Genomic DNA, 11,947 nt, shown 5'->3' on the forward strand with positions numbered 1-11,947 from the left:
CCGTTCGCTGGTAATGGCTCTCTCCATTTGTATGAATCTTTTACACAGTGTGGGAGTAATGAACCAGACTGGGGGCAAGGGAAGGCAGCAGGAGAGTAAGTAGGGGGAAAAAAAAAGAGGGAAACAGTGGCTGCTGTCACTATTGCAAAAGCTGCAGGAGACTGGGCCATTTCCATTGAAGAATTAGGAAAAAATGAGCATCAGAGTTCAAATATTGCCATGGTCTATTCCCCATTGAGTAATACTGACTTCAGTGGGATTGCGTAGGATCTAAACCAGTACATACCTCAGCCCCAGACCAAATTCTAGAGAAGACAGGCTTATTTACATCTGTTTGGAGGTACTAGTCTGATTATAAAAGAGCCCTAGAGTACACAGCCATCTTTTAGATGATTGAAGTGGAATGAAATGAAATCTATTCTTGGTCTTTTCTCTCTCTCTCTCATTCAAAGAAAAGAAGGAAGTAAAGGAATGTAAGGGAGATATTCTCAGTTGGGCTGTGTATGCACGTATACAGGAAAAAAAAAAAAAAAAAAAAAAAGTAGTGACCTTGACTGAGGATTTGATACAGTGTGTGTTTTACTGTCACATTGCTCTCAGCTTCAGCTATCTCTTCAATCAGAGGACCATTAAGCTGCCACTTAATGGTCAGCCAGTCCAGGGATAGAAAGAGAGAAGTGCTGGAAGTGCAGGCTTATGAAGGACTCCAGAAAGAAGCCTCACAACAAATAACAGAGCCAACCGCTTAAAAGACTTTAAAGACAATGCCTTTATTTTACATAAATTTCCTTATTCTATTTAGAAAAAAAAAAAAGTGACTTTGTTCAGCTTCATTATGAAGATGTGACAGGTGCATCCCCATAATTTTGTCCTAGATTCTCCCTTTTTCTTGTCATATCTCTAGATTCCCCCTTTTTCTTGTCATATCTTTTACCCATAAGGTATCTTTTATGACTAGTTAGTTTCACGGCCTTCCAAGAAATCTGCCTGAAAACAGAAAGTCAGCTCATCTGTACCCTCTGTTTTCTGAAACTCATATTTCTGCACTTGATTAGTTTTCATTTTTATAACCATGTTGCTACAAACTGAAGGCATCCAACAACTCTTCAGAGTGAACACCAAGGGAATTTAGTCTGGGCTACAAATTTCCTGTTCAATTCGACTGTGCTCAATTACGTTGTGCTGTAATGCAGCTGACCTCATGGCACAGCCCTAGGGAGCTATGATAACCATTGGGAGGTCTAATTTTGGAAACAGCTTTACATAACAAGAAAACCTAGGTTGCTGGGGCTGGCTCTTTGGGGAAATGGGCAGATATTCCTTTAAAAGGAGTTACCACACTGGGACTAATTCTAGGTGGAGAAGTGCTGGAATGAGGGAGGTTGGCAGCAAAATAGAAAAACAGGAAAGAACACAAAATTAAATTTTCTTAAATATGACATTCCCACACACCATTTAATGCCAAGATTGTTGGCTGGTGGTAGCAATCATGCGCATGACACTGACCATCAATCTTTGACAACTGAAAGATGCTGTAAAAACCTACTATTTGTGCTTAATAAAATATGTGACTGCTAGGGTGAGTTAGACCCAAGGTTTCTCTGTGACTGTGGACCCTCATGATTTCTGTGACACAATAGACTTTATTTAAAAGAAAAYAACCACTGAAAAAGATGGAATGGCTCTGTCATTGAGATTCTGGCATAAGTCTTCTAATATATGGATTTAATTCCTGGCTCCTACACAAACTTCCTGTGTAATTTTGGGCAAGTCACTTAAGCTTTCACTTTTTCAGTTCCACAGCTATGAAGTGTGGCCATCATTCTTCCTTTCTCACACTTTTAGGCTGTCTTTCCATTTAGATTATAAACTCCTCTGAACAAAGACTCTCTCTTATTATTACGTGCATATGTAGTACCTTGCATGACCCTGGGACCTTAGCTGGGACATTTGGACATAGTTATGTTTATATTATCATACAAATATGTAATTATTGCTACTTACTGATTTGTAAAAGATAGTTGAAGAAAATGGAAACAGAGGTTTATGAAATAAGAATTCTGCTTTCTTCCAAATCTAAGACATATTTCATGTAAAGTTTGCAAACATACTTTGAATTGAATGATTTTTTTGGAACTTTTTTTTGAGTGGCAAAGCTTCAAGAGAAACAAATTCTTAATGAATAAATGCTGAACTCATGTGAAAGTAACTTGCCCATCATTTCATACAACCTCAAAAAAGTTTTTTTACAGTGAAGTAATGCACCCTGGAAGAACACTGCAAAATCTCTTCTACACTCAGTACGGGAGAATGCCTATTGAAGGTAACAGGAGCGAAGACTTGTAGGAGAAGAGCAGGCAAGGCCAGTCTATCCTATGAACATTGGATTAGCCACACCCTATGAGGGAACTGCCCTCCCGTGGAATGGCCCAGGAGCCAGTGTATAAATAGCAAACTCACCAAGTTGCAGTCTCTTGTGCTGTGTACTCGATGTAAGGCAAAGATTCGCCCCTATGAAGAAGAGAAGAAACAAKGCTTGTTTCTAAAGTGGGTTTCAAGTTCAGTTTCCAGGTATTGTTTTCTTTGCCTGTACTATGAGTATTTGAAGTAATAAAGACAGAGACAACAAAAATAGTACATAGTAAACTTCTTTATCTTGTTAGATTTTAATATTTGTATGTTCTCCTCTGTTCCAGCGAGGTGAGAAAGAAGAGGGATATGATAAGAAAGAGAGCCATATTCTGCTTGGTAGAACAAAAAAGGAGGCCTTAAGGCTTACCCTCACCTCTACAGATGGCAATCTAGCAACAAAAGCCCTGCGTGCCTGGTGGGTGCACTTCTGGAACATCACAGTATCATCACAGAGAAGGACTCAAAAACTCACCAGCAAAGAGCTGTCCAGGCATACACTGTTTATTTGTCAGTAATTTCTCTGTAAGGGGACCTTACCTCCTCTTCCCAATTGCTGCTTCTTCTTCTGTAGCTCTGTCAGTTCAGTGTGTAATTTTGTACTGTTTTGCCCTGTGAAATGGTCTTATATCTGCAGCCTTCTCAGTCTTGCTAGAGAACTTGAACTGGCTTTGATATAGGATGGAAATGAGAAATTTACGGTCAGATAGATGTCTTTCAAGATATTCTGGTCTGAGAGACTTCACCAGCTCTTGGACACCACAAGACCAATAATCCACAACCAATTCCACCTATACATCTAAGTAACTCTATGTTACTTGGAATGATTCTGGTGAAGTTTTGCACAGAATAGCAGGACATTTTCAATTGTCCACATGAGACATGAGAATTTTTTAGACTTTTTCACTCTTTCTGTTAGATAAGCCTTTTCCCTTGSTTTCCCTGACAAGGTTGCTCAGGTCAGGGAAAATTTGGTGTGCAATTTACATGACCAGAGACATTTTGTCAAGCGAATAATAAAATAGTAAATTGCTTTTCATTGTCAAAACTATGCTCCTACACACTGTTCCTTACGGTTCCATGAAAAGGATTATCCCTAGCTCAGGAGCTAGTCCTAGAAGGAATTACACAATTGAAATGAAAGAGATATATGGAGAAATTACTTTGGCTAACACAAAATGCAGTACTGAAAGAGATACGAATGCAATCCTGATATTTTATCTTAAGATATATCTGTTGTGTTCTGGAAAATGTCCACTTTTTATGGAGCAAAAGTTTCTCTGGCTAAGCTTTTCTTTCTAGCAGATAGCCCCATAGATGCATTGACAAAGCATTAGGTCACTGATATTTATTGCACATGAAAGTATGAAAATGTACGTTGAAAGCTGAACTCTCTTCTCAGTAGCCTTATACTTACACTCTGTAATTGAAGGCAAGGTCAGCGAAGAATACCCTTCGTTTTCTGTATTTTGGGTCTGTGTATCCCTGAGTTAGAAGAAAAAGGTTTTACATCAAGAGAAATTTCTGACTGACAGAAACATTCAAAATGACTAGGCCTCAGTATGGTTGTTTTCACAGAAATAATGAACTTGAGTCTAATAAATAGAGTAAGCCAAAGTCTGCACTCAGTTASTTCCATGACATTTGCTGAAAAATTTGGGCTTGTGACCAGAAAAGAAAGTCACATGGCTTGGTGGGAAGATTTTTGAGCTGTTTGTAAATGCTACATCACAGATCATTACTGCTACATTCACAGGTCATTTGACTTAGAGACATATTAAATGAAGATCACATTAAAAATGCTGTTGGATTAGGGACATTTCTTCACTGGGGAAGAACTTAAAGAGTCTGAGTCACTTCTCTCCCGTGCTAATCATGAAGGTGACGGCAGAGGGCTGTCAAGGGCACAACAGCACCGAGCTTGGCACCACCTCAGCAGAGGAAGTACACTATGCCTGTGCAATAGCCTGTGTTTTGAGAGAAGAGGAGTCCTCACCAGTTAAAAACCATTAGAACCATCACTGAATCTGTAGAAAGGATAGGCATTCAGTTTAATCTCCTATTACCCATTTTTTACCATGTTATGTTAAAGATGGATTCAGCGATGTCTGTTCAAAGGGGCAGTTTACTAAATAAATTCTTTTTTTCCCCTCTGAATTTACTAGAAGTTGAGATTCAAGTAGGGTTTTCCAGCTATTAAATATTAACTGGCATGTGGAATCAAATCSCTTTGAATTTTACATCATTCATAATAAGAATAAAATTTGAAATYTGGCACTGTGTTACCAACATAACTCATAAAGTAGCGTTGATCAGCATCACTGTACAAGTATTTATTATTCTAAAATATTCAGAATTTACTGGAAACATTTTGCACGCTACAAGCCAAATTTCTCCCTTAGGTTTATTCACATAATTTTCAGTGTAGCAATAATACCAGTAATACTGCAGTTAATGAGTATTGTGTGCGTGAATCTGAGGGAAGAAACAGATCCCAAGAGCATATTTACTTTTGTCATGTGTTATGGATAATATGTTCATTCAGATGCCAYCCCTGCTTGTCAGTAGCTGTAACATGTCCGTGCAAAACACATGGATAAACCATTGGCTCAGACTCGTGTCAATGCTATGACCTCTCTGTTTTATCCCTGCCCTGCACAGAGCTCTGTATCCATGCTCTGAACAGCAGCAGCTTCCCCAGGGGAGCACCAGGGGCCATAGCCACATGTCAGGGTGCCCCAGCAAGTGGTGCCACAGGGTCATTGGTTTGCTTTTTTTGCTATTGAAGAGACRTGAGAGAGTAACGTGGAGCTGTTGGGATGGACAGTCCAATCTGCATATTTAGTAATGAATGCATATGAAAATCTCTGGAGAGCCAGCCATATGTACATCAGTGCATTTATTACTTTTCCCTACATCAAGCCTTGCTCAGCAGCACAGTCAATGAGCCTGAATGGTGCKCCATCCTGCCACAGTGTAGATGTTTCACMGTGCCTGAAATAACTTGTTTCAAGYTAGTTTAGGTATTTCTACATTGCTCTGCACTATGTTATGTAGATATATTCCTGGTATACTTTGGTAACTCTGCTTCACTGGTGTTTTCTTGCATCTTCTCTGATGTTCATACCTTCCCTTTGACAAAGGAGGAGTGGGACTTAGTGTGATTCAGGTCAGTCCTAGCGTGCATTCATTTAGCTCAGAAACAACCTCAGAGATGGTTCAGGAACAATATAAGCTAACATGTGGATTGTTTCTATGAGAGAGATGTGAAGAAGAATGAAAGCAATCCTAGCTAAGGAGGATACAAAGTTCTTTAGAGTATTCTAGCTTCATAAATCATTCTCAAAATAGAAGGTGGACCTGGAAAGGCGCTGTACCACACAGGTACAGACCTTGGGAGAAACAAAAGAAAAGGAGTTCAATCTATCTCTCTTATAGACTGATTAGAACAACAGTACTAACACTATGTTGTTTAATAAAAGGGCCTAAACAGAATTTAGACACTTAAGAAAGGGAAGAATAAAATCATGTAGATTCTGTTGTCACCCATCTAAACCATCTTTGCACTTTCCAGTGCAAAGTCTGGGTTTTGTTTGGTTTTCCTTTTCATTCATCACTTCTGTAGTGATTTTTACARAAAACTTCAGAACAATTGTCTGAGATCTACCTTGGTAATCAACAAATGATGCTTTGGGCTCCCTTTTTTATCTGTATCAAACTATTATATCTCATCTATGCCAAAGCTGGAAATTCTTGATGAGAAACCTTTTGTTTGTTTGTTTGTTTGTTTGTTTCCAGTGCTTTGCCTTAGAATTTGCCTCACTGGAGCAGGACCCTGGAGGGCATTTTTTTGACTTTCTCCTCTATATTTTCTGTTTATGATAGGGCCATAAGTACAAAATTACTGTGAGTAAGGCCCTTTTTGTTTCCCTAACATAACCAAGACCTACTATCTGAAATCAAGGGAAAGTCTTTCACAAACATTATAATGAAATTTTGCAGACATAGCAGTTTCAAAAACTGCCAATGTCCTGGCTCTAAAGACCTTGGTAGAACTTAAATGTAAATAAGGATACACTTTGTGATTTATTTCCAGWATAAATTTTAGGTGCTTATCTCAGCTTCTCCAATCACATTTAAATCTCAGTTCCAATATTATATCCAAAAATCAGTGCTGCCATGTATTTAGCTTTTTTTCTGTCTGGACAATGTTTGTAAATTTAAGCATCATCATCTCTGTAGCCTCTGCAGCTTAGTGACTAGCTTTTTCCTGCTCGTGTTCATTGCCATCCCCTGTACGTCTGCACTTGAATGAGATTCCTGGCACATATAAGAGTAAAAATGCAGATATGGACTGTCTGAAGGGTCATAACCTAGAAAAGACAAAACGCAAAATGCTGGGAAACTTGCCTGTTATGTGGACCATCCTAGCACAGAGTGCACATACTTCAAATGTATCAGTGCTGAAATAATTAATAAGAGATTTTCTAAAACTAAATGATGACGTGCAAATACATGCTCAAGAATATATTGAATAGAAAGGACTTCAGCACGTGCCTGATGTCAATCATGTACTATGGTGAATCAGGCCCATCTTTTGTTATTACATTATTCATTCTGCCATCCCTAATTCCACTGAAGATCAGTCTTTATCTATCTTTTCCTTTAGTGACTTTTCTGGAATATTTCTTTATTTCTGAAATTCTCCTTACAAAAATTTTTATATAGAGTTTCTTTCCTAGATAAAATGAACTAACAGTGACTTCAAACTTACAGGGTGGCCATTGTCCAAAGTGGGGTCATATTTGGTGACTAGAGGGTGGCACTTGTCCAGATCTTGGATTTTTCTGGGGAACCAGGGCACTGAAGAAAAAGCAACAAGATTTAAATGAGATGGGATCAACTAATTTTGAAAAGTTACAGAAAATAAAAGTAGTTCTGAAGTTGACAAGCTTTCTTTTCATAGAATCATAGAATCAGTAAGGTTGGAAGGGACCTCTGGAGATCATTTAGTCCAACCTCCCTGCTCAGTTGGGTCACCTAGAACATGTTAGACAGGGTTGCATCCAGGCGGGCCTTGAATGTGGAGAAGGAGACTCCACAACCTCTCTGGGCAACCTGGTCCAGTGCTCCGTCACTCTCACGGTGAAGAAATTCCCTCTCACGGTCAGACAGAACTTCCTGTGCTTCAATTTCTGCCCATTGCCTCTTGTCCTGTCACACAGGACAACTGAAAAGAGTTTGTCCCCATCCCCTTGACACCCTCCCTTCAGCTAAGTGTACACATTGCTAAGATCTCCCCACAGTCTTCTCTTCCCCAGGCTAAACAGAAAATCAGAGACCTAATTGGCAGAATCCTATGGGTTAAGGCCCTAGAAGGAAGGGGGGTCCAGGAGAGCTGGCTAGTATTCAAACTTCCCTTCCTCTAAGCTGAAGAGCGGTGCATCCCTGTGAGTAAGAAGTGCAGCAAAAGGGGCAGGAGATCTGCATGGGGAGCCCATAACTGGATGCAGTACTCCAGATGAGGCCTCACCAGGGCTGAGGAGATGGGCAGGATCACCTCCCTCGACCTGCTGGCAACACTCTTCCTAACGCACCCCAGGAGACCATTGACTTTCTTGGACACAAGGGCACATTGCTGACTCATGGTCAACTTGTCATCCACCAGCACTCCCAGGTCTTTCTCTACAGAGCTGCTCTCCAGCAGGTCAGCCCCCAGCTTGTACTGGTGCATGTGGTTATTTTTCCCTCAGTGCAGGACTCTGCACTTGCCCTTGTTGAACTTCATGAGGTTCCTCTCTGCCCAGCTCTCTAGGAGGATGTTATGGGAGAGAGTGTCAAAAGCCTTACTGAAGTCAAGGTACACTGTGTCCACTGCTCTCCCCTCATCTACCCAGCCAGTCATTCCATCCTAGAAGGCTATCACATTGGTTAAGCAGGATTTCTCCTTGGTGAATCCATGCTGACTACTCCTGATCACCTTCTTCTCTTCCATATGTCTGGAGATGACATCCAGAATGAGCTGTTCCATCACCTTTCCAGGGATGGAGGTGAGATCCAAAATAAACCTCTTTTTGGTTTTATGCTTGCTGTTCCAAATCATAAGACAGAGAGGAATATGGAGAAAATTATATCCCTAATATTCCTCTGCTCCAACAAACAAGCCTGCCCTCTTTTAGCACCCACTTGTTTTTGTGGTAGATACCAGTCCCAGGACATCTGAAACTAACAACTCCTTATAAGCACAAAGCTCTCAGTACCGCAAAGACGCCTCTTTAGCTTCAAAAAGCTCTTCCATTCTCTAGTTACCCTGACATCTGTGATGCCTTTTTTATGTCCTCTCTCAGCCCCTCAGGACTGTCTAAAAGGTCTCTAACAGTTTGTTGTACTCAGCCATCCCACAGCTGCTTGTGAAAAGCACAAATGCCTTTGCCTTTAGCGAACACACTTTCCATGCTGCTGACCAGTAAAGATGGTGGCTCAAATACAGTCCAGGAAGTGGAGTAACCAGTTCCAGCATTTTGCCAGAGGGAAATGCTCTTCTTAAACTGGAATCTTAAAAGTTACACAAAGTCCATACAAGAAAAATGCCTGATGCTCTGTTATGTAAGGCTTGGCAGTGGATCTGCTCCCTGCTAGAAGAACATCTCTTGCTTCTCTTCTTCTCCCCATCTGCTCAGGACCTGTAGGCTCACTGGTGACCCTCTCTCCCTCCTGCACTCTGAAAGCTTCTCCCAGCTTGTTGCATTCTGCTCCTTTCAGTTACAGAGCAACCTACCTCCAAAGGATCCCACTAGATCCAGATGGCAGGAGCCCAGACAACATAAACAGACAGCTGTAATTTCTCCTGAGCTTTTTGTTTTGCTTCTCTTTCTTTGTTATCTCCCCTCTTGCTGGAAGAATGTTCCAATACTTTTTTCACCCACTTCCCCAGCCTTGTTGAAATGGCTGCCTTTCCACACTGATGGAAATAGTCCCAATTCAGGGAAAGCAGTCATGCACTGAAGGAAAATGAATACATATGCACCTGCTTTCCAGATTAATTTAAAAACTAACACTAAATAATACTCCCCCAAAAGAATCAAAACAGCATTATCAAATGTGCATGTTTCTTACCTTTGTCTTCTCTGCTAGTTTTCACATCCTCTGCTATTCTTTTTAAGGAGGTGATAAGAATACTAACATGAGCACTATGAACTTCACATTCAACAAAAATATCAAAGTCATCAGTGGAGTTCTTGGGCTTTTTGGCTTGTCTAGTTTCGAAGTGATGGATCTGAGTTTCAAACATCTGCAAGAGCCAAACATTAATACGGTGAAGCTTCTCCAAGGACTGAAAAGCCAAGTCCAGATACACTTCTAACATGTCTTTACAAGATGGCTAAAAGAGGTCTTAACAAGAAGTGCATGCTAAGCCGTGGAACCTAGCAACACCCAGTATAGAAGCAGTAAAAACACATGCACTGCTAAAGATTAAACACTGTAGAATTAGGTAGAGCTAGATGGAGATGAAAGATGAGATACTGTTGACTGTGGCATTTCATCTGGGCAGAAATAGAAAATGAGTGACTGGGTAACTCTGAGAGCCTGGCAGAATGAAAGCAGATCTATTGATGGATAATAACACCATAATCATTAAATAATTGCCAACAACTAAAAATAGCAAAAAAAATACAATACTTCTCTTTTGAGTTATTCATTTTCCGAAATAAGATTGAGCACCTGGTAGGGATGCTTCGTGTGCCCAGAATTTATAATGCCTGTATGATTTACAGTTCTTGTATTCTCTGTATCCCCTGCCCAACACTCACAGAAAATTTATTGGCTCCTAACATCCCCTCAATCAATTTGAAGTACTCGTACTTGAAATGTTGTCCTGCTGCTTAGCAATGACTGGTCGCCATAATTGCTTGAAAGAAATATTAGACTGATATCTGTTCTGACCATACAGCCCATATGTACAAAATAGTTCTAAATAACTATACCCAGCTGCTCCCTACCTCCAGCGCACTCCGCTTTACCTGGAGAGGTCGGCCAACTTCCCTGAGCAGCATAGCAGGGACAATGAGGAAGGGGGAAAGCAAGCGGAAGATAACTCAGGAAAACAGGCAGGGCGAGGGAGAAGGGTTAAAAATGGGGAGACACAGAGTGGGAAAGGAGAACACAAAAGGCCTGGAAGAGAGGGGCTTGATGGAGGAAGGGAATGGCAGGCAGGTGGTGGGGTCTGTACCTCAAAGACTTTGGCTGCACCAGAGAGTTCAGTCTTCCTCACATTGCAGAGCGTGAAGGTGAGGATGACAGTGGCTCTTCCATCCTCCTCATTGTAGCCCAGACTGTCTCGCCTGTTCAAGGGCTCTGTGCCACACAACTCCTTCTCTTTGCTGGCCTCTTCCCTTTGGACTGGGATCCCCACAAGGTGAGTCTTCATTGGGAGAAAGGGGAGCAGATTGTGATTGCCAACTGTTGAGTAGAAACTGCCCGAGGATGAGAATGCTGCTCCCAGGATAATGGTCAGGAGATGTGTTGGGAGCAGAGCTGCAGTGGATCTGTGTGGGTAATGTGAACAGAGCTGCCAGACAGCAGCAAGCGGAGATGTTCCCTACTGTGTGAGGTGTGGGAACATTTATGTTGGCTATGCCAGGCACATCAAGGGAAATTGCCTATGTAGGTTGTGCGCAAGAGCCCAAGATAACTCCCCTTCTGTGGGTAACTTCAAAGCGGGGCTCTCCTGCTCTGTTTGAAAGTGTCTGAAAGCCATTCGTCCTTGGGAATGGGCTCCTTTGTGAAGAGACATTTTGCCTGAGTCCCTTTTAGATTTCCCATTCTGAACTGCCCTGCCCTGTATCTGAGAACGCCCTTTTTTCCACTCTTCTCTTACCCCACTGGGGGCCATGCCTCTGGGGAATCAAAGGGATCCTTCCCCAGCTCCTAGTCCCATCAAAGTGCTGCACTACCTGTGTCACCATAGCTGTGGGAGCATCTGGCCTGGGAGACATGAGCCAGAGTCAATGCTACTGCTGAGCTTTTCCACCCTAAGAGTCTAACCTGTCCTGACCCAGACCCATGGCAGCTGAGTGCTGCCTCTGGGCTAAGCTCTGCTGCTGGAAATCGGGCAGTGCTTGCTTCTGCCATGATTTTGCAGCTAGTGAAATATCTGCTCAGAAAACCCAGGGTCCATACTCGTCATGGCTGGCAGAGCACATGTAGGGGAAATTCAGCTCTTCTCCTGACAGGGCAGGACATCCCTTGTCTTACATAATCATGTTCCTGGATATGAATGTCTGTGTCTTCCTACCCCAGGTTCAGGTGAGCTTGGACTCCTGAGAAAAGCCAGCAAGCAGGCCCACAGGGAAGGCCATTGCTCTGTATTCCCACTGCAGATRGAGCCATTCCCAAGGTACCTCATAGCTGATCCTGGCTGGGTCACACACCCAAATGTTGTATTGYTCTTGGTTCCTCCCCAGCCAGGGCAGCCAGAGCAGCATCAACCAAATTTTGTTCCCCAAAGACCATGATATCACTATTTTTCCCCTTACCC

At 41.9% G+C, this 11,947-nt stretch overlaps 1 protein-coding gene across 1 annotated transcript in view; it reads right to left on the reverse strand.

The window, feature by feature from the left end:
* Positions 1-11,541, reverse strand: part of LOC146585632 (tyrosine 3-monooxygenase-like) — a 31,786-nt gene extending 20,245 nt beyond the window's left edge. The window contains exons 1-6 of the mRNA XM_085322612.1: positions 11,455-11,541; positions 10,640-10,831; positions 9,526-9,700; positions 7,184-7,272; positions 3,827-3,894; positions 2,461-2,511 (exon numbers count right to left, since the gene is read on the reverse strand). Coding sequence (XP_085178738.1) covers positions 2,461-2,511; positions 3,827-3,894; positions 7,184-7,272; positions 9,526-9,700; positions 10,640-10,831; positions 11,455-11,541 — 662 coding nt within the window. The remainder of the gene's footprint in view (positions 1-2,460; positions 2,512-3,826; positions 3,895-7,183; positions 7,273-9,525; positions 9,701-10,639; positions 10,832-11,454) is intronic.
* Between the last annotated feature and the right edge of the window lie 406 nt (positions 11,542-11,947).

The sequence above is a fragment of the Rhea americana genome, unplaced genomic scaffold (genome assembly GCF_003343005.1).
Source record: "Rhea americana isolate MKP2758 unplaced genomic scaffold, rheAme1 scaffold_79, whole genome shotgun sequence".
Lineage (NCBI taxonomy): Eukaryota > Metazoa > Chordata > Aves > Rheiformes > Rheidae > Rhea > Rhea americana.